We start from the raw sequence: 24,008 nt of genomic DNA on the forward strand, positions 1-24,008 counted from the left end.
GGCAGTTCTAATATCACCTCTTCCTACTATCCTTTTCGCTATGCAATTCATTTTCGTCTGTCAACGAAGCAAACAAACAACCCCAATATCACCACTTCCTTCCAATGAAGAAACCCATCCACCAACAGTCTGCTTGTTGAGATTAAACTTGTCAAGCACTGTGAATAGAGACGACGAAGTTGAAGGGGGCAGGGGCTAGGGTTCAAGACCACCATGTTTGGAATTTAAGGTTTGAGGATGTAATAGGGGTAAAATGGTCAGGGACGTAGGATGTTTTAAGTAAAGATATCATAAGGGTAAAATAATCTTTTAATTCAAAATTAAACATGTCGTGTATAGTGTTAGCTGGACTAAGTTTTTGTAATAAACGAAACACGAGGGGTGGATATAATTAGGTCAAACGTTAGGGGAGATAGATGTAAATTTCTTAAAAAAAGAAAAAAAAAAAAGAATATTTTAAATTAGAAGAGATTGAATAGATGTTCAAGTTTGAGAGAGGCCCAGTTCTACTTTCTACTTCATGTAATGATCTAATAAGGTGCATCGGTTTTGGTTTGATTTCTCATGTGGTTTACTATTAGTTTGGATTAGGTTTCATCTATATTCAGAAATTAAAAAATAATAATAATAATAATAATAATTAAAAAAAAAAAAAAAAAAAAGAAAGAAGCAAGCTTTCAATTTTGGGCTGTTATTGGTTTCCATCCAATTTTTTTTTTAGTTCAGTTTGATGTCTAATCGGTATTCGTGCGATCCGATTTGATGTCAGTTTCACGAAACTTGAGTCTTAATTCCCAAACATGATCCAGTAAGTTCTTATCGATTGGGTTTCGTAGGTTCGAGCTAGGCACATCTCTAGACTCGAATACAAGTTGGCAACGTTACGGATTTCTCTTCTCCCCGTAGCTGTAGTGTAGGTTGTTTCTGTGGATTCTTGAATGCTGATGCCTCCCACTGGTTAATTCCCTTCTCAGATTTCTCTTGGGTGTTTTAATTATTCGCATTGCGAAGATGAAAGCGTCATGTTCGATTGAGCAGAGTTCGAGAAACATTACGGATCTTGACCTCGACGCTTTGATTCACTCCGCCAGCTATTTGAATCTGCAAGATCTTTCTAACATGGCCATGACCTGTAAATTCTTCAAAAGAGCTGCCTATGCCGATTCAATCTGGCATAATTGGTTCAGGTATTTCCAGCCACCCCCCAAAAAATAGTTCCTTTCTTCTGTTTACGCTCTTCTTATCTTAATTTTTCGCATTATGGTTAGTTTTCGAGTCAAAAAAGTTTCTTTCATTCAATTGAGGACCTTAGGTTCTAATTGCTTCAAAGTTGAACATTTTGAAGCTACTGCTAAGTGTTTATGATGAATTTCCATTGCAATTCAGAAGTTTTAGTTTCTAGGTTGAAGGGAATGAGTTGAGGTGTTGTATTTGTTTATTGTTCAATCCATGTAGACTCTAGCATATTTTTCTATCATTTTTGTCGATGGATTGAGCTCCGGTAGATCAACTAAAGTTCAGTTCATGGTTTTGACTTGGGCTGGAATTGGTTTAGGAGGTCATGGCTTCTGAGGAATTTGGCCTAGGTTGCACTATGCCCATCAGGCTCGTGCAGACACAGGGCCAGCCCAAACCTGGACATGGACATGGGTTCCTGTCTGAGGTGATTTTAGACATTAGCCATCAGTTGGTTCCCCCCAAAACCCAAAAAGGGTCAAATTTACAATACCTGTGTCTGTTTTTCCTATTAATACAGGGAGCATTGGCCACAACAAATATCTTCAAGCTCTGCACTATCTTCAGGAGTTAGGGAAGCATATTTGTCTAAGCGTACTGCGGTTCAACAATTTAAATTTGTTGACCCCTGGATTCTTCATTACTCTTCACCAGAAAAACCATACAGCCATATACTTTTGGATAAAGGAGATATTTTTTTGGCACAGGTATGAAACCTACAGCTTTTGCAATGATTTATGAATTTTTCTCCATTGTACATTGCCTTGTGGTCAAATCAAGCAGGTGCATGTTTGGAGAAATTAAAGTATGTCTGTAGTTTCCATATGTCATTCTGGAAGATCATATAGAGTAACCTTTAGATGTATACATGAAAAATGTTGGGTGAGAGATTGAAGAGTATTTTTTGGTCATTTTGATAAGTTGATTTTGCAATTTGTGCCAGTGTGATCCAAAGTATTTAGCTGGATATGTAAATATCACATTATTATTCATTCCTTTTATTGGGATGATGGCCTTACCACCTGGTGGAGTGAAAAGCAAGATTTTCTTGGTGGATAAATATAACAAACTGTGGTGTTGTTGTAAGGTCGGTTTACACAAGGTAAACAACCCCAGTTGAGGTCAACTGATTCACGGATCCAAAGCATAATTCTGGGAAAACAGGGCTGAAAAGAGCAGAATCTGTTATCTAACTCAGTAGGGAACCAAAGGGCTGGAATACCTGGTCAAATAGAGTCCTATATCAGTTCAGTTTACCCTCCAAATGGCCTGTAACAGACCTGCATAGGTGCAGCAATGTGATGGTAGAAATCAACCCAGAAATTAGGGTTTTATGGTCTGTAGGGAGAAGAGCTGTGGTTGTGGGGCTGAATCCTTGATCGAAGGTACTCCCTAGGATGCTCTATAAACCCCTAAAAGGGTTTTGGAATTGGACTTACAGATGAGGAGATCTGGGCAGAAATCGATCAACACTCAAAACCCTGACAGGCTGATTTCGGCACATCCTCTTGGCTGATCTTCAAGCTCTTGGATTTGGGGTCTTTAGGTCTTTAAACAACTTACAAACACTCTCTCACAAAGGCTAACACATAAAATAAAGAAGAAGAAAAGAGAAATCGATGGAGGGGTTGAGAAGGGGGAGGTTAGGTTTTGGGCATCTCACCCTCTCAAGTTTCAGCTATCACAGCCTTGTTTAACTCAAATTTTTAATAACTTCAAAAATCATCATTCATTAATTTGATGGGCTTTAAATAGCCATACATTGTTTACAAATAAAAGGAAACTACCAAAAAGGAAACTAACTAAATCTTCCTTACTCAATTACTTGACCAAAGTCATTGAACAAACATTAAAATAAAAACTACTAGCTAATTACTTTCTTAATAAAAGGAAACTAACTAAGGAACCAAAATAGAAACTAATTTGTCAACAAGACAAAAGGAAACTAAACCTAAGCTATTTACTGAATTTGATGGACAGCTTGAGGGCTTCTAGAAGGCTGCTAAGATCTTCAAACAATTGCTTAGCTGGCTAAGCTTCTAGAGGTTCCACTTGAAGACAAAATTCTGGAGAGTTCCTTGTGATCGAAGGAGACAACAGTGCTCCTTTACAGCTGGCTCGATGAGGCCTGGTTTGGGTTGGCTGGTCCAACATTGGGCTCAGTTCGATGGGGGCCAGCAGCCCCTTCCTTGTGCAAGCTTGATCTACATTAGTTCTCTTCTTGCAAAATAAATTTTCCCTTGTTCTTTTAGACCAGATAGTTGAAAACTTTTACTCCGAGTGAATATACCCGTTTTGGGTAGATGTAAATATACCAATACAACTCATCCTTTCTAAGGGCAATTCTCTTCAAGGGAAGGAAATCAAGGACACGTGAAGCTTTTGGAACTCAAATCTATGGCTTGAAACACTAGCTAAGTCTTCAAAATCCTATAACCTTTGCTCTTATACCAACATTGTCATGAGTCATGACCCAATCCCTTTAGGATCAAGATACTAAGACTGGTCTTCCCAACGCACTCCATAAAACTTGTGAAATAATTTTCCAATATGAAATCTCTAATATTGTAGAATTCTCCACCAATATATAAAATAACCTCATCAGTTCATAGAGGAATCCTTATCAAATACAAGTTCACATCCAAATTGTCTACATCCACACTAACTGACTATCTAGTGACAATTAACACTTAAAGAAAAATAAAGTATTACATATGTGCAAACCTTACATAATAAACTATTAAACAATAATAAAATGAAACTCCAATGAATAGCATGTCCGCTCATCAATAACTCCCTCTGAGATGGGCTAGCCACCACTAGTGATCTGTAAGGAAAATAATAGAATGAGCTGCAAATCCCAATAGGATAGACCAGGGCCAGGGCATAACAACACCATTTTAAGTACAATACATCATTCTTTAAATCATGTAGTAACAATATTCCTATCAAAATGAGTTCAAACATTTCCAAAGCATAGGTTTGACGACTGCCTCTCCACGAACATATGAATGAGGTATTCACAACGACTTTTCAGCCATCACTACATTCAGGGTGGGATAAAAAACAATGCTACCACCCTAGGTGGAGCATCCCGAGGCTAGCTTGGTATCTCGCAAGCTAGGTGAGGCAACAATACTACCATCCCAGATGACACATCCCGTTGGCTAGATGAGGCATCCTATGAGCTATGCGAAGTCATTACTACCATCTTGGATGTTGCATCTCATTGATCAAACAAGGCATATTGCGGCTAGCGAGGCAATGCATCACGTCTCACTATGACACCCTATACACAAGGCCAACACATAACCCCCTATTGGATAGGGTTGCAATCAAATCTAAAACCATGCCAAATAGTTCCACATTCCAACATAGCACATCATTTATATAAGTCACATGCTTAAATAATAATTGAATGGAAAATCATTATATAATGCAATAATGATATAAACAATATCATAACATGTGAAATTATAAAGACATACATAGTCATACCAAGTTCCACTTACTGTGAAAATACCCAAACGTATATAGATGTAATTATGTCATGTCTTATTTACCTCGGTGATGGTTAAATCAAATACCCCAAAAAAATTGAGAATCTAAGGAGTCCCCAAAAGGGGGAAACTATTGTTTTTCTAGATTACTACGAGTGAAACCTAACAGAGGGAAACATGCATAGTGACCCAGAGTAGAAATTGGAGGGAAAAGCATGTGTATATAGGTAACACTTGTGTGATTAGATTGTCAATGGAATTAACAAATTAGTCATCGAGGTAAGTAGAACATGGCATGATTACATCTATATACGCTTGAGTGTTTTCAGAAGTGGGACTAAGTATGACTATATCTATGTACACCTATGTAATTTCACATGTTATGATATTGTTTATATCATTATTGCCTTGTCCAATGATTTTTATTCAAGTAATATTTAAGCATGTGACTTATGAGAATGATGTGCTATGTTGGAATGTGGGATTACTTTGTCCGTCATTGGACTTGGTTGCAAGTGGGACTTTGTATGTAGAGTACCATGGTGTGTGTGATGCACTGCCTCTTTAGTTGCGAGATGCCTCATCTGATCAATGGGATGTGCCATTGGGATGATAGTATTGACCTCCTGTGAGGGTAGCGGTCGGAAAACGAGATCTCTCTTCCCCCTTTTGGGGAGGGAAAAGGACTTGCATGCATTCCGTCCTCTTTCATCTCTTTCTCTTTCATAAGGGAAGGGTGTGTCATGTGTGCTTACCCTGTGGGCCCCACACCGTCTTATCGTCGCTCGGAGATACGTGGAGGCCTATTTCGCAAGAGTGTAAAGTTTGTCATTCGAGACGGGGATTTGATGATGGTCCAATAAGGGGATCGGGATCATGCAAAAGGGTTTTGAGTCACCACCTAGGATATGGCCCTAGGACCCGGGGGTGGGCCCAATTCCTGACAAAAGGGCCCGAAAGTTGGTCTGGTCCAGAGATTCAGGGTAAGTGTCAGGTTGTAGAATTGGGAAGGTGTTAGGCACCCAATCTACCTGGTTCAGCCGGTCTTCCTACTAGATGCTTAAGAATGAACATTTCCCATAATTATTCCTATTCCACATGCATAGCTAAATTATCACACATATATACATTGACTGAATTTAAATAACTATATACACTAAAACAAGGTCAATATAAAGTCTACATTGTGCTAATTCTGTTGAGAAATTATACCTGAGCTTAACCCCTGTTTCGAGTCAATAGGGGTGGACCCCTGGTTGACGCTGGTACGAACTTTCTGGTGGATTCTCCCAGCTCAAGGGAAGATGGTCTTAACCTCCAACTTCCTTTCTCGAGAGATGCTGACTGTGATAATATTAGGACAGGGTTCCGGCTAGGAACGGTTACTTTTAGATTTTGGCTAAGGTGGCACTTCGGCAGAGCTTCCGCTGGGGATAGGCTATGCGAGGGCTAGGCTGAGGTGGCACTTCGGTAGAGCTTCTGCTAGGGATAGGCTATGGGAGGGTTAGGCTAAGGTGGCACTCCGACAGAGCTTCCGTTGGGGATAGGCTATGGGAGGGCTAGGCTGAGGTGGCACTCCGGCAGAGCTTCTGTTGGGGATAGGCTAGGCTGAGGTGGCACTCCAGCAGAGCTTCCGCTAGGAATGGACTGAAACCTAAATGGTTGAAGAACTTTGAAGGCCCGAAGAACACTTCGAAGATTCGAAGGAATCTTACGAAGATCTCTTCGAAGACTTGAAGAACCTCAAAAGGGGGTGGGAGACTAAGGGGAAATTTTTCCTACACGAAATCTCACTCAAAGAAGGCAAAGGATTGAAGAATTTCAAAGGCCTGAAGAACACTTCGAAGATCCGAATATGAAGATCTCTCCGAAGACTTAAAAAACCTCAAGGGGGAAAGGGGAGGAGAGAGGGCAGAGCTTCTCTACAAGGGGTGCTCACTAAGAGACTTGGGTTGTTGTGGTGTGTTGTGTTGTTGTGAAAAACCAAAGGGAGGGGGGTATTTATAGAATTTTTGGACCAATAGGGAGGAAAGAGAAAATTCCTTAACCAATGATGGTAAAATGTAATTTTTCTAAACCAATGGGGTGAAAGTAAGAAATTTTAGATCAATGGGGTGGAGGGTAAATTTCTTTGGCCAATAGGGGGAAAAGTAATTTCTTTGGACCAATAGGGTAAAGATTCCTTTTTGGACCAATGGGAGGCTGTGGTGTAGGGTACGCTAGCGGGGTAGTATGGGGTACACAAGTGGGTGAAGAGGGAATCCTTCTCCAAATCGGTTACCGGAATGGAGATTCCAATCGCCGGCGGGGGTGCTGGGGCTAAAGCGGGGGCGCTGAAGCTCTGGCATAATTGCTGGGGCTCTGGCATAGGTGCTGGAACTTAGCCAGGTATGTGCTGGGCTTGCTCGGGTATGTGCAGGGCTTGGTCGGGTGCATGCGGGGCTTGTTTGGGTGCACGCGGGGCTTGGTCGGGTGCTGGAACTTGGTCGGGTATGTGCAGGGCTTGGTCAGGTGCATACGGGGCTTGGTCGGATGTACCCAGGGCTTGGTCGGATGCACGCGGGGCGCAGGCAGGGGTGCAAGGCAAGGCGTGGGTGCTCACATAGGTGGGGTTTGGACACTCAAGGCAAGGTGTGGGTGCTCACATGGGCGGGGTTTGGGTGTTCATGGAGTAATTTCTGGGAATCGTGATTCCGAGTACTATGCATCCATACGGTCATCTAGGACCGAATTCCTTCGTATATGAAATGTCATAATTGGACCTTTCTTTTCTCTCGCACGGGATATCTAGGAATTTTGGGTAAGTATGGAATGCTTCTGGGAATAGTTACCTCAGTCAGTTGTCATCTCTATCGATCGGAAGCGAAAGATCGCGTCCAAGATCCGTAAGTTATCATAGTCGGAGGAGGGTGACAAAATTGGGTGTCTACACCTCCTTAGCCCGTGAGATGCCCTGGTAGCCACGGGATGCGCCATCTAGGATGGTAGTATTGTTGCCTCGTTTAACCTGCGAGATGCCCTGCTAGCCACAGGATGCGTCATCTAGGATGGTAGTATTGTTTTTGTCCTGGCTTGACACACGGGGATGGCTGGTTAGTCATTGTGATTACCTCACTCATATGTTTGTGTAGCGGTAGTCAGTTATACCTATGCATTACTTGTACTTGATAGGTGGAAAGGTTTGAACTCATTTTAATGAGGTTATTATTGCTGCATGATTTACAGAGTGATGTATGTACTTCCTTATATGGTGTTGTTATACCATGTTCTATCTTATTGGGCTTTGTAGCTCACCCTATTTTTTTCTTTATAGATTAGCAATGGAGATTACCATTGCTCGGATGGAGTTTTTATGAGCGGATACGCTTTTTATTAGATGACTTATTTTATCGTATTCCAGTAGATTATGTTCTAAGATTGGAACAGATGCAATAATTTAATTAGATAGAATTTAATTGTCACCAGACAGTTTGGTTGTGACCTTTAATTTCTCAAGGGTTCAGTTATTAGTTATTGATGTTACCTTAATTTTTTGTGAGAATGTTATAATATTTGAGTTTTTATTTGGAAAATTATTGTCCGAGTTTTTCGAAGTGCTGTGGGAAGTTCAAAGTCTCACTCAAGATCTTAATCCTAACAGGTTTGGATTGTGATAATTACATTGGTTGGCCTTGGAGATATATCAATGTCATTAGGAAGGCAAGGTTCTTAGTTATTTCTGAGAGGGAATTTCTCCCTCTGATTGAGGCTCTAGTCAGAGAGCTCTCTTGCTGATGAGTTTGTAGGGAAAGGGATATATAGGGACATATTTTATGTGGCAAATTACCCTAATACTGTGGCCCCCTCCTTCCTTCCCCCTCCCCACCCTAAATTTAAAATAATAATTTATCAACAAGTAAAAACAACAACTGCAACAACTGGAAAGGGCAGTTTAAGAAAAATTGTTTTATGGGTGCATCTAAAAGTCTCGATTATATTCTGTCAGCATTTTCTGGTTTTTGTTCTGCTGCTAAATTTATCCCAAATGATTTAAGCTGAGAAATCATAACTATCACACTCACATGTATGAAAAATTAGTTTATTCTAATTTTGGTTATTGTTATGCGTCTTGACTACTACTAGGGTTCGAAGGTGCGAAAAGTTAATACCTCTCGAAGTGTTTCCGCGGTTACCCTTTCGGATCATAATGCAAGAATTACCTGTATGAGGTGAGTATTTCCCATGAGTTTCTTGATCCAGAAAATATGATGTTTAGTGATCCATCACAGTTTAATGCACTTTTTAATAGGATTTGATATAAAATGTAGATTTACCTGCTGCCAACACGTTTCAAGCTGTTTTCTTATGCCTCACATTTGTGTCATATTGAACAGTTCCCCCTCCCCCTGGCACCTCTTTTTCGCTTAAATGCTAAATATTTAATAGTATGGCCATAAACCAGTAATATTTGATGGAGATGAGTTTTAGAGAAACAACAAAAACTTAAATCCGTATAGCTAATTTTGTCATGTTGAGATGGATGAGTACCAAGACTGGGAAGAATGAAATCCAAAATGATTGCACTTGTGGGAACTTAACAGCATCACTAATGGGTGACAAGATGAAGAAAGTTAGTTGAGGTTTGTTGACCATCTGAAACAAAGGACAACAAAGGTGCAAGTGGAAAGTGCCATGCTGCAAATTAACAGCAGTATGGCCTTAAAGAGGAATTTCAGAACAGGATTCCTGCAACAGAGCCCTAGTAGTTGCAATAAGGCCTGGTGAGTTCATTGTTTTTTCCCCCTTCCTTTGCCATCATTATATCCATAATTATCTAAAGATTGTGAGCTAGAAGTCAGACCGGCATATAAGAACCGATCAATCAAAACCCTAACCAAAGAAGTTTCTAACAACCCGATATTAAATCTAAATAAAACAAAAGAAATTATATACAACTTCATCAAACATGAAACAGGAAGGTCGATTTTTAGCTGAAACTGCACTAAGAGCATCAAAGCTCTGAAAGAAAGTTGCAGACACGTAAAACACTACTTTACAATGCAGGAACCTTTCAGGCTTTAACCCTTTACCATCAAGAACCAGGGGAGGATTGGAGGAATAGGGTTTCTGAAATTAGGGCTTGGTTGATGGGGGAATGGTAGGAGAGAGAGAGATGAATGGGAGCAGAGACTCTACTACAAAGAGATTTGGCATTGCCGTTGGATAGTACTCACGAACGGCGGACGACAAACACTTTGTCGGTTGTAACTGACAATACATTTTCTCTTACGATATCTGATTTCTGAAGCGAAGGCCAGCATTGAGTTCGATTCAGTTTTGGTTCAAAATTCACACTTTTAGCTTCAATGGAGCCCTGTGGATCCTTTTTGTGTTGACAACTATCTTTGTAATGGCTATCTAATTGCCCAAAGGTGGTAACCAGTAGTCATGGTTCAAAATCTTGCCGAGATCTCGGAAAGTTCGTTTTTTTTTTTTACCGAGTCGAGATGTGCTATGAATTACAAAAAGGTAATCATCTCGGTCAAAATTTTGGTATTTTGGCCGAAATTTCGGTATTGTTCGATATCTCGCCGAAACGGTAGCAACCAAGGCTTATAAATACCCAATCTTGTAGGGGGGAAGTCAAAATTTTGACTCCAACTTGACTGTCTTGGCGAAATTTTGGCTTCTCATTGCATTTGAATACAAAATCACTCCATTGTCCACTAATTTGCTATATCATCACATCTATTGCCTTGAAGATCACTCAAAGTTGAAGATCTAAACATTTCAAGCTTTAGAAAGGTAAACCATTTTTTATTTGTTATTTTTTTGAAATAGTACATAAATACATGTTGGATAGGACTAGATTTTTTATATGTTAGGACACTAGAGGCCGATCTATGACCTCACGGAGTTGATTTTTTTTTTTTTTTTTGGTTCATAATATATATATTTTTTTATATTTATGGTTTAAAAAATACATTTTCCATCAACAAAAAATGTATTTTTTATGGTTAATATAGTTAATCATGTACTCTAAATATTAGTTAATCAATGTTGATGTATGCTTTGATCATGGCTTAGATGCATTATTTACTTGTTTTGCTATCATATTATATCTTGTTCTAGCAATATTTCATAAAATCTCCAGAGCAGTTTGACGGTTGCTGCTAAACAAGGATGTAACTCTAAAACACTGCCATGTTCTAATATTTTTGCAAATGTAAGTTCTAAGCATGTTTATTAACCTTAAAACGAGCTCCCTACCAAGTTTCAGGTTAGAATATGGCCGTTTGACCATTGAAACAGTCAACTGAGTAAAAAAAAAAATCACGCAACTTGCCGAGATTTCGCCAAGATTTCGGACACCGAAACGAAACGAGATTTTGAACTTTGCCATTAGCCCACAAAGATCTAGACCAGTAAGTCTCTTAATAACCTGGTCAAAAGATGATCAGATCTGGTTGCAACTCTGATCACGAGGCCTATTAGTTGTGGGGAATGGGTTGCCAAAATTAGATGTAAATCCGATGGTTAGATTGGGAGAAATTAAGAGTCTATGAAAATAGAAATTGAGTAAAATTAGAAGCTTAAAAGTTAAACAGCAGAAAATAGTAATTAAAGTGAAGAAATAGCTAGTGTGAACAAAATAAAAAATAAGGGAATGAAAATAGAAAAAAAATTTGAAAATAAGAAAATGAAATAGAAACTGAGGAACAAATTAGTAAGTGGGTATAGAAAATCTAAAGTAGCAGGACAGAATTAGAAACCAAGCCAATAAGGTGCTGCCACAGGTCTTTTAGAAGGCAGTGAACTACCAACAGTTTGAGGGATTGATTGGTTGTCATTGAATTGACTATAGGACCAAACATCTGTCCAAAACTTAAGAAGGAACTCAGAGTCTCAGACAACAGTTAATGGACAGTATAACTTAAGAGAGCTAACAAAATAAGAAAGTAGCATGCGCAAGACTGAAGAACAGAATCTGGCCTTTTAATGGAAGGGAATAAAAAAAAAAAAAAAAAAAAAAAAAAGGCTTCTCACTTAACTGAGAAGAAATTACCCCACCAATTCCAGCCTTGGCATCCCACCAATGTTTCCCTACTGCATCCCACAATAGAGCAGTTCTGAATCCCACAGAACCTTGCTCTGTCTCTCACAGAACTCAAACTAGCTCAAGGCTAAATTGTTTCGCAAATTTTTGTTGGTGTCTATGATTCCCCCCCCCCCTCCTTCTTTATTTATAACTTAATGGAAATAAGAAAAATAGGAAACCTCTACGTAGGGAGACAACGTAAGTCTTCTTCAAAATAGAAACTAGGGGCTGGAATGGTATGACATCTGTCCAGCCTTTTTGAAAAACTACTAAAATAAAGAATATAGCTTGCTAAAATAGTAACTAACACTAATCCCGTAAAGGCCTTAAATTCCTAATATTTGGGTTTATAAAATTAGCCCATACAATAGTAAACCCAAAAATACCAAGCCATGGCCCATATGATGGCCTTCTTGTTCTTTTGAACATCATCGCTTTGCTTATTTATTACTTACTTTTACTAACGTTGCTGTTGTCCAGATTATTTTCCCTCAATGAAACATCTCTTTTTCGAAGTGAGGCACAGAATAAAGATAAATTTTTGGTAACCTCAAGCTGTGATCACTCCATTCGTCTATGGTGGAAGGTATAGGCTGCTATAATTTTCTGTTTTGATCCAATGACAATGATAAACCTTAAATATGTTGAAATTCATCATGGTTATATCCTTTAGTCTCAGCCACTCTGATTTGTTCTTTGAACATGCCATTCCTATAACTGATTGTTCTAAACTAATTGGAGGCAAGGCATGGTTAATATTTTACCAATTGCGTAATTTCTCCACTTTTTTCAAAGAGGGAATACTGAAACTCACCAATATGTCAAGAACTGAGTTATGTTTGGGCATAGAACTGGGGGTTAATATCAACCAAGGCATGCATATCTACCCACATTCTACTGCCGCGGAGAGACCTTTGGCTGCTAATGGTCATTGAAATTTTCTTTGGTTGATCTTCCAATAGCATAGTCTTAGCAATTAAATTTCTTTATGGCTGCTACGCTTGTAATATGTTCTGGTGCTCCCCCCCCCCCCCCCCTTTTTTTCCCCCTCTTCCTTTGACTCAGGTATTAGGTTCACTACTTGAGGTATTAGTGCCATTGCTTTTGAAACAATAGCTAGAGTATTAAAACTAGTAAAACAGAAGGTTAGAAAGATAAGAGATTAGAAAGAAGGTACCGCTGGGAAGAGCAATCGATAATATTGTGTAATTACGAAGAGGTTTCCTTCTCAGACAAGGAAAAGAGACCTAAACAGAATACAATTCTAGAACTCAGTTAAAACAGGGAACTACTAACCCAACCTAATTAGAACGAACCAGCCAAGATAGGAATAAAACTCTACCTATTAAAAATACAAGAGACCCCCACACACACTTATTTCGTTCTTTAACACTCCCCCGCAAGCTAGAGCATACAAATTTCCAATGCCCAGCTTGAAACATCTTTGGCGGAAAAGTGGCAATCAACTTCATTGTGCTTGGTTCTCTCATGAAACACTGGATTGCTTGCAATGCTAGAGTGTGGCTTGATTATCATAAAACATCTTCATAGGTTGAGTGACTAGAAATCCTAGCTCTTGAAGCAATGATTTATGCTACATCAATTGACTCAATTCAGTTGTAGTATGTGCCATGGCTCGATACTCAACCTCAACACTAGACCTAGCCATTGTTTACTTCTTTCTTCTCCAAGGTACTAGATTACCACCCACAAAGGTGCAATATTCAGTAGTAAATCTTCTATCACTATCGGTGCCAGCCCAATTGGCATCAGAGAGCCCTACTAGGTCAACACTCTAATGAGGACGATAAATGAGAACCTTCCCTGGAGCCCCTTTTAAATATCTCAATATACGACAAGTTGCATCCTAGTGAATCTTTTTTGGAGATCGCATGAATTGATTGATGACTCCAACAACAAAAGATATATCCGGTCTTGTAACTGTTAGGTAGATAAGTTTACCAACTAGTCTCATATACCAGTGTTTTTGTCTTCAAAATCTTCACTCTTACTGAAACCAAACTTTTGATGAGGATCTATGAGAGTATCAGTAGGCTTAGTGATGCGGATCCGAGGGAATCGGATCGCTTAGGGCCCACAAGAATGATAAAATATCTCAATTTAAAGGTTGAAGGGTATTCTTGTAATTTTTAGAAACCAATTGGGTCTTAGAAATAATTATATGGCAGTTGGGGTAGTTCTAGAACTAAAAACTTTAATACAAAGGCTTATTCTGAATTTTACCAAAGAGAAAAGGGGTAATGGAATATAACTTTGGGGAACAAGGGCTTAATTGTAATAACAGGGAAAATTCTTTTAAAATAAAAAAAGAAACCTGTTCTTCTTCTTCTTGTCGTGAGAACCAGAAACCAGCGGACAGAAAAAAAACTTCTGATCGGTAGGACTCCTTCGATAGGGCTTGGTTTGACCTGAAATTCGAAACGAATGTTGCCAGCCTTAAGGTCTCTTGACTCCGACAAACAAACAGTTCAAACAAGAAGTAAGAGGAGTTGTATTGTCCCTGCAACTCAGATCTGGCGGTAATAGGGAACCAGATCTGAACTTGGTCTTGAAACTCACAACAGGGGCTGAATCTGGTCGCAGGAACTCTGCGGTTTGGTCGCCTTAGGAAGGTGATCCTAGCCCCAAAGTTTGGAGGTGAAAACACTTGTATCCAGGGAGGTACGGTTGATTCCTTGAGCTGTACTCTGTCGCCCAGAACAGGGGCTGTGAAAGATATCAGCAAGAAGATTGAAAAAAAGGAAAAAGAAAATAGGGAAAAGAAGAAGATGAGAAGAGAAAAAAATCAGAATAATAGAGAGGAAGAAAGAAGAATATCAAAGAAAGAGGAAGGAGGGAGATAGAGGGAATCGGCAGCCATGGTTCAAAACCAAAAATACTTTCAAATTTCTATTCTTTAAAAAAAATCTCTCTAAAAACTCCATCGATTACATGTCCAATATAAAGGAAAAATCAGACAATTAATGGCAACTACTTGAAAATAGAAACTAACCTATATAGCAACTAAATAAAAATCAAATCTAAATTAAAATACTATCAAACTAATTTCTAAACCAAAAAGGAAAGTAAATAGGAAAATTCTCAAATCAAAGAGATCCCTTCCATCGCCCAACTGCATCACTTAGAGGCAAGCATTACAGCCTATTTGTGATAGGCTAATTCCTTTTTTACTCCGTAGGACTTCAATACCCAGAAAATATCTGAGAGAACCGAAGTCTTTCATCTGAAATGCTGATGAAGATAGGAATTTACTTCTGCAATTCTGGATACATCATTCTCATATAAAATAATATCATCCACATATGCAACTAGTACAACCACTTTAGAGTTATGTCACCGAACAAATATTGAATGGTCAGAAAAAGCACTATGAGAACCCACACAATGAGTATCAATAGAGCTGAACTTGTCAAACCAAACTTGTGGTGGTTGTTTCAACCCATAGATGGCCTTATGAAGTTTGCATAATTTGGTAGAATTCTCCCCCTGAGCAACATACCCAGAGGTTGCTCCATGTAAACTTCCTCTTGAAGATCACCACAGAGAAAGGTATTTTTTATGTCCATCTGATACAAAAGCCAATCTAAGTTTACAGCCAGAAAATACAGGAAATAATGTTTCAAAATAATCCACCACCGTACGTTTGAGTGTATCCTTTAGCTACCAACCACACCTTAAGGCGTTCAACAGAGCCATCAAGGTTGTACTTGATGGTGTATACTCAAATTTTGGTGATTCCTGACCTCAGATAATCAAGAGGTCAGATTGACCTGAAATAGGGATCGAACCAGTGTCTAATAGAGAGGAATAAATGCCCAAAAGTTTGACTACATTAGATGGCTGGATCAAAAGTAATTGCAGTAGCAATAGATTAGCAGTTAGACCTAAAAAATAGAGCATCCGCAGGCAGTATAGGAATCAAATCAGTAGTTTGGACCCAAATTTGGATTCAATGTACCTCATATGTAGTCTAAACACCTTTCAAAAAAATTAGCCACCAAATGGCTAGATAGAAAGAAAAATTCTGGAAACTGGAGCCGCAGGTATCCTGGAGGTCAAATCAGATTGTTGTGCTCCAAAATCTTCATTTATAGCAGTGTAATAGTAGCAGTCTGCTCTACTTTCATGCTATCATAAGTAGGACAGAATCAAGAGAATAAGCAGCCTAGGTGCTGCGACCAGAGAAGAACTCTTGTCCTTTAATGGACTCTCAAATCAGAAAGTGAAAGAAGATTGTTCTACTAATTTTACTGCTCTGATACCACGAAACCATATGTAGAGCATTAAAACCAGTAAAAAGAGGTGAGAAAGAGGGGACATGAGGAAGCAGGAACTGATGGAAGAAGAGCAATCAACACCCAGCAGTCCCCCATCGTATATATATATATATATATTGTGTAATTACAAGGATATTTCCTTCTCAAACAAGGAAAAGCGACCTAAACAGAATACAACTCTAGAACTTAGTTAAAACGGGAAACTGCTAACCCAATCTAACTGGAACTAACCAGCCACGATAGGAATAAAACAATTCCTATTGTGGATAAATACAAGAGACCCCCACACATACTTATTCCTCTCTAATAGCTTTCAACTTGAATGATTTCAATTTGAACATATCCATAGTTTACAGTCAAGCTCATGTAGCCCTGGATATGATATTGGTGCTGACCTAAAGGTCTATCACGCCAAGATTGAAAACTGGTAGAGAATAGGTGATGTAGATAAGTCACTTGAGCTTATTTTATTGCAAATAAGCTTTGGGTTGTGTTATGTATGTGTTGAGCATTTGATCCCATGGGTTTTCTTTGAAATGGGCCACTTTAATGGGCCTAAAATATAGGAAGAAGGTAGAAAAATAAGATTTAATACATTAGTTTAATTAGTTGCTATTTAATTCAATAAAGGCCCATTAGGCCATTGGTCGGTTGTAAAGTCCTATATGGACTATTAGTGAGTTAGTCCTACTCTATGTTGGAGTCATAAAGTTAAGTCATAGTCCTATTTTGAATTCCTAGTTGTAGTAGGAGCATCTAGTCCTATTGGGAAACTAGCTCCTAGTTGTAGTAGGAGTGTCTAGTCCTATTGGGAAACTAGCTCCTAGTAGTAGTTTGATTGCTATTCTGCCTTCTATAAATAAAGGAGTCTATGTATTTATAATTTCAGATTTGAATGAATGAATAATTGAGTGATTACTCTTTAGCTAAAAAAACTGTTATTGAGTGGTAAGATGCCTAAACCTTTGAGGGGTGTGATACCCAAAACCTGAGGGGTCAGATACCTATTCCTTTATTCTCTTTCACCCTTCTCAACCCTCCATCGATTCTTCTTTTTCTATTTTTATTTTCTGTTTATTGTTATTAGAAGTTCAGACCTATTAAAGCATACAAAATCAGAATCAGTCAGCCAAAGAGTTCTTGTTCTTGAAGCCAATCGACCCTCATTGCTGCCCAAGTTTGAGATCTGATCTGCAGATCCTTTGGAGGACTGGTTCTATACTCTAAGAAGATCAATCGATCCTCTCTTGAGGTTATCTGAAGAAGACAAGTTGTTGTTCCTGCAGAATTCTTCACATTTTCTCTCCTAGGTCTGAAAATCAAGAAAGCGCATAACTCCATAACCAGCCGTCAGAAACCCTTCATATTTTGGGGGTTTTTGTATCCTCCCTAGGGACTATCTACACCTAAAAGTGCAGCTCAATTGGACTCCCACAGACTTCGCCGCACCTTTCTCTCTCCAGCTCTATAGGTCTTTCTCTCTCCTATCGGGTTGGGTTTTGGGCTGGTTTTGCTCCTATATGGGTATTGTATCCTTGGGGGTTTATTTGATGGTATTAATTCTTTGTTTCTTGCTCCTATTTGAATTGTTTGGGGTTATAAACTGCAGAGTTAGTTACTTGTAATCTACTCCTGCATTAATAGGGGTAGGCGCTGAATAGCGTGGGTTCAGATTTGGCTCAGTTCTGATCTTGCTATGTTGGTGTTTGAATGATGAAGGTGATAATAGTGCAAATGGTGTGGGATGATGATGGCTGAATGTTGAAGATAGTAAGATAACTTTGGCAAGCTAGAGTCCGACTAGTGTCCCACTATTGGAGTCTCTCCTAAGCCGTTGTTGGAATCTCTCCTTAACTCTCTTGAGTCACACAAGAAATACTTAGATAGCATGCTTGAAAATTCGTTGGTTGCCTTTTGAGAGTAGCCAGGAGAATCAACTTATCAAAATTGGAGGTATGGCATGGTTCAACTCAGTTGATCTGAGTTATCCCACCTTGTTTCCTAGTAGGGAACCCTAAAACTTATCAGTATTTCAGGACATGGTGGTGTCAGACTTATTTCCAAGGTAATCAATCCCAGGAGGATCCATCTTAAACTCCAACAAGACTTGGAATAGATCAGATTCAACAGTAAGAGAAGATCTGAAAATAAACTCAGATTTAGGTCGAAACTTACTTAAATTATATCTCACCAAATAGGGCTCCGTTGGGGCTAAAATTTGGATGAATGGAGATCCTATATGGGGGCACAAACCATAGAAAATTGAGCAAGTTCTGCCAACCAGATTGCGACTTATGCTGATTGCAAGAAAAAGGAAACTTTTGGTAATTCTTCAAGAAATTGTGCTGGAAGCGTTGAATGATCCTCAAATTTGGACTGAGTGGTCCTCCTAAGGTCCTCAACAAGCCCTTAAAATTCTGTAGCAATCAGAGATCTGGTCTAGGAGATACGCACTCGACATTTCTTCTCGGGAAAACTCTTAAACTTGAATCGATAGACTTTGTGTGTGTCTTTGGATCAGCTACCTTAGAGGGCTTCAATCTCACTTTAAGCTGTAGACGAAGTATAGGGGATAGGGAATGGCTATCCCCTAGACCATGTCTTGAAATATTGATAAGTTTTAGGTTTCCTACCAGGAAAGAAAGAAAGAAAGAGGGTGAGAATCGATGGAGGAAGAAAGGGGGATTGGGAATGGCTATCTCAACTTGGGTCTCTCACCCTTAACTCTGTTAGTTGATGAACAACCTATCTCAGGCCAAAGTAGTAAGCATAGGTCACGAACAATTTCATTAATCAATCCGTGTCTTTGTGTTACAACAATGCCTCCTTATATAATAGAAAAAAAGGGACTCAATTATATAGAAGGATCTAAAATAGGAAACAACTGGAAAATAGGAACTAGACTTCTCTATTGCTAAAACTAAAAACTTGGAGACTCAGAAACAATAAACATAGAAATAAAAGACCCTTCTAGAGACTAAACCAGACTTTTGACTACTTGTTAACAAAGAAACAATAAAAATTTAACAAAAAAAGACCAAATCACTATTAATGGGTACTGCTAACTAGAACAGTAATTTCTGGCTTTGGGTTGGCTTGATGGGCCAACATTGGGGTTGACTAGTTTGGTTTGATGGAACCAACATTTGACATCCAAGAATAAGGCAAGTATCAGATCTTCCTAGGAGATCGGTGAGGTGTCCCCACCAAGAATACGGCAAGTACCAAGGTGTTTGGGAGATCAGTGAGGGTGTGCAAACTTTAGTCCCACATCGCATAGGGAGAGATTACTGGGCTAGTTAATAACCTCTAGCCTCCTTAACATGGTACAACGAGTTTTAATGCTTTGAAGCCCATGGGCCAAAGTGGACAATATTGTGCCAAGGTTAATGGGGCCGGGCCCGGGGCGTTACACACCAACAACCCCTTTCTTTTGCAAGCTCGATCTAACATCACATGCATTTTCTTTTGGTAATGTTGTAACATGGGCTGCCAAGTTTGAACTACATCAGTCTAGGTTTTGGGCTCAACCCTATTCAAAATTTCCACCTGGCTCGGCCTGAGTTTCACTTTTCTCTTCTGGTACTACGACAGGCAATATCAGTAAGGACTGGGTCATCTCCTAGACAATCTGGTGCGCAGGGAGGGCATTGGCCCTGGATATGGTCTAAAGGAGATTTTCTTGTATAAAACCTTTTATTTTGTGATATCCATGTTATTTTATTTTGTTTTTTTTTTTTTGCTTTTTTTTTTTTTAATTATTATTATGTGCTGTTTCTTATGAAGACAAATACAATGCTGAATGCTATTTACTGTATCCTATCTCCAGAAATTCATTGTGCATGCATTTTATTTGTAGGACTGTTGTCAACGCTGTCTAAGAGGTCATAACAGCCCAGTTACCACACTTTCAGATAAATTGCTAGGTGACCGTAGTGGAAAAGTACTTGCAAGTGGAGGTGAAGATGGTACTGTTCGTCTTTGGTCCCTCACCTCAAGTGGCAAACGTGGCCAACGTGCTTTAAGAACTACTTTTCATGGGCATGAGAAACCTGTCTCACTGTTATCAGTTGCTGGGTATGAGATTATCTCCTGATAGGAGTTTACTGGCTGCAGTTTTTTTGTTTTTTGCAGCTAAGGAAGTTGAAGCTTAAGTTCTTTAGTCTGCTGTTTATTCCATTCTTGAATCAAATATTCTTAAGATATGCCTGTTCTACTTTTGTTAGCTAGAATGTGTCCCTGAAGTTTTGTTTATTAAATGGAGGATTAAGACTTATAGTTTGTGCATTATTCTTTTTGCCAGAACTGTTCTGGATACCCAAATATTATGTTGTACTTGTTTTCTTGTCAAAATTTACATCCAGTGGAGATGCAAATAATTGTGAAACTAGTATTGTTCTCTGCTACTTCAGATATGCATCTTATATTGATTTCCCTGTGTTTCAATCAACTGTTTAAGGCATCAATATTTTCCTTTCGCAGGCACAAAACCTCTCTCCTAGTGAGCATTTCAAAAGATGCAAAGGTATGCTACAATCATCAGTATACCTCAGTTCTTTTTTCTTTTTCTTTTTTTTTGGGTATTAGATGTGTGTGAAATAGAATTTTTCAATCCAACCATAATTAGGTTGGACAAACATTTTACTTTGAGTTGAGGTTCGTTCTCTTTATTGTCTTTTTTAATTGTTTGAAGGAAGTGAATAAATCTGATTTTCTTTCCATTGTATTACAGAATTTTTAAGTAAAATTTCTCCTGCAGAAACTGACAATATCTATGGCATTGATAGCATGATGACCTTTTTCTTTTAAAAATAAATTAGGGAGAAAGAACTTTGCCAGTTGTATAGGCAACACCAGCTCACGGGGCTAGTGGAAGGGTACGCGGGACATCTTCAGTGCACGGGGTAGGAGGGAGCAGCATGGTCTTTTCGCACCCAACTGTGTCTAGGCTTAGGTAACACCAGACTTGCAGGGTTCTTTCTCCCAATAAATAAATTTATGTGGAATGCAGATGATATTTGCTTGCTGAACAAAAAAAAAAAAAAAAAAAAAAGGGGAAACTCAGAGGCAATTCTTTAAGTTTCTAGGCAAGGTGAAGATATCCTGAAAGTTATGCATGTTGATATTGTTTCTCCGTCGATGTGATAGATGAGGTGGTAGCAGAGTGCACCCCAGTGATATCAGCATATGGCTCAATGCAGCAGTGTTTCACCTTCTTTGGAGGTGATAATTTTATATTAATTCTTACACTACTGTGGTTAATGCTTTGTTAAATGCTCCTACCCTTTCTAACCATCCTCCTTAGGCTATCAATTTTGAGTCCCTTCCTCCTTTAGTTGAGAAGCCAACATTGAGTTCTATTGAGTCTCCACCAGTGTTAGAGCTTAAACCATTCATTAAAGTATGCTTTCTTGGGATTAAATGGGACACTACCTGTCATCATTGCTTCTAGCTTGACATTTGATCAAGAAAGCAAACTATTGAAAGTTCTCCAAGAACATAAGGCTACCATTGGATGGTCCGTGGTTGATTTGAAAGGTATTAACCCATTGATTTGTATGCATCATATCTACTGTGATGATGGAGTTAAACATTTTCGGGATGCGCAAAGGGATTGAATCCTAACATGAAGTTGTCAAGAAAGTGGTGGTGAAATGGTTAGGTGCAGGCATTATTTACCTCATCTCTAACAGAAAGTGGGTTAGCCCACTTAAGCTGTGCCTAAGAAGTCGGGCATTACTGTCGTTGAGAACGACCAGGGTGACAGGGTTCGTACTGACAATACCACAAGTTGGAAGGTATGCATTGATTATTGGAAATTGAATTTTGTCACTCATAACAATCACTTTCCTTTCCTGTCCATTGATAAGATCCTAGAGAAATTAGCAAGCCAAAGCCATTTTTGTTTCTTAGATGGCTATTCAGGTTATAATCAAGTCTTTTTTGTCTTAAAGACTAAGAGAAAACTACTTTCACATGCAACTATGGTACTTTCGCTTTCCGGCAGATGCCCATTGGGCTGTGTAATGCCCCCACCACCTTTCAGAAGTTTATGATGTCTATTTTCTCTAACATGGTGGGGGAGTTTCTTAAGGTATTCATGGATTTCTCTGTTTTTGGTTCATCCTTGGATGATTGTTTCCTAAAATGGACCAAAGTTTTAAAATGTTGTATGGAGACAAATCTGATTTTGAGTTGGGAGAAGAGTGATGTAGATCCCATCATGGGCTACAATACCAGAGGAGGAAGAAGCAGCCACCGAACCGGAATTAGCTTCCATCGAACCAGCATAGGAAACCCTTTAATTTCCCTACTTTAGTAGTTGTTTACACTTTAGAAAGTCCCTAGTGGCTGCTATTTTTTTCCTTAAATTAGAAGATAGAGATAGTTTCTATTTTTGCATTAGTTTCTAATTTGAGTTAAGCTTCTATTTTGTAATTTCAGACCTCTATATAAATATAGTTTGCTGTAGACACAAATCAGAATTGAATTAATGAAGTTTGATGCAGTTATTACTTGCTCTCTCTCTTCTGAGAAAGAACGACAAACAACTGGGATAGCTGTGGGTGAGATACCCAGGTTGAGATAACCATTCCCACTCACATTTGTCTTACTTAATATTTTATTTTATTTTCTTTTCTAATTTCTATTATTACGTACTGTGAGGGGAATGTGTGTGGATTAAATTAAGCTTATTTGAAGACTTAACAAGGATTGAAGCCTGGGGAGAATCAGCTCAACATCTCAAGATCAACTGTAGGTTTTAGGGTTTCAAAACTCAAATCGGCAGGGCCCTTTTCTCCTCTTCTGTCCAGCATATTTGAAGAACCTTTGGAGGGTTCAAAGTCCACCTCAAGGGGGCCACTCAACTAGGGTTTCAGCCCCTGTTGCCGAAGGTTTGAGATCTCGATCTCGCCTCCCATCTCGCTAATCCAAAAAAGAGAGATCTCATCGAGATCATGTATTTTTTTGCGGTCGTCTCGGTGGTCATATGATCTTTGTAGTCCCTGAAACTAGGTGTTTACCCTATTTTGGGATTTCTAAACGTAATGGAAACATCAGTTTTTTAAAAATCAAACTTAAAATGGTACTTTGACTTTATAATACCCTATGTAAGTAGTTTCCGACTCTTCGGACCCTAGGCTAGTATGCTTTATTCCATAATCCACATTTCACAATCAACACCTGATACACCATAATCATAAGAATTTAAAAGACATCATAGCTAATTACTTAATCGATTAACGATTAACAATTAACATTGATGACTGATGACTGATGACTGATGAGTCACATCAACAAACATTGAAAATTTGAAATGACATAACATAAGCTACATAACAGCATAAGGTCAATATGCATCATTTATTTTAAACAAAAAAATAAAAACATAAAAAAAAATTGAAACAGAAAAATTTATTTCCCTCCATGAATCCATAGATCAGTGATATGCATCACCAAAAAAAAAAACCCCAATGTAAACTAATAAGTATTGATGATTTTTCCATGAAAAAATGGGTTTGAGAAGTTTTTTTTATCTAAACTGGTTTTTGAGAAGAAAAGTAACTCCAAATGTGGATGAGGAGGTAATATTCTCTACTCTTTAAGCTTCAATGAGTATAGGAATGGAGATCCTCATGTAAAAGCACCAAAATTCTTGCTCCTTAGTTTTTTTTTTTTTTTTTTTTTTTTTTTTTAAGTAAAGAGACGAGATTTGGCAAGATATTGGCGAGATCTCGGCGAGATCTTGTCATTTTTACACCTCACCTGTGATCTCGTCTCGCTAAATTAAAAAAACGAGATCTTGTCGAGATCTTGAACCATGCTGCTACACATCCATAACTGAACCGTGGGTTTCTCCATGTTCTAGCCGAAACCCAATTTTTTCTAGAAAGG

At 38.7% G+C, this 24,008-nt stretch overlaps 1 protein-coding gene across 1 annotated transcript in view; it reads left to right on the top strand.

Moving 5' to 3' along the window:
- Positions 1–680: 680 nt before the first annotated feature.
- Positions 681–24,008, top strand: part of LOC122079322 (transcription initiation factor TFIID subunit 5-like) — a 40,588-nt gene continuing 17,260 nt past the window's right edge. Inside the window, exons 1-7 of the mRNA XM_042645696.1 lie at positions 681–808; positions 975–1,187; positions 1,757–1,943; positions 8,859–8,944; positions 12,295–12,400; positions 19,972–20,189; positions 20,595–20,637. Of these exons, the coding sequence (XP_042501630.1) occupies positions 801–808; positions 975–1,187; positions 1,757–1,943; positions 8,859–8,944; positions 12,295–12,400; positions 19,972–20,189; positions 20,595–20,637 (861 nt within the window). The 5' untranslated portion in view covers positions 681–800. The remainder of the gene's footprint in view (positions 809–974; positions 1,188–1,756; positions 1,944–8,858; positions 8,945–12,294; positions 12,401–19,971; positions 20,190–20,594; positions 20,638–24,008) is intronic.

This window comes from Macadamia integrifolia, chromosome 5 (assembly GCF_013358625.1).
Source record: "Macadamia integrifolia cultivar HAES 741 chromosome 5, SCU_Mint_v3, whole genome shotgun sequence".
Lineage (NCBI taxonomy): Eukaryota > Viridiplantae > Streptophyta > Magnoliopsida > Proteales > Proteaceae > Macadamia > Macadamia integrifolia.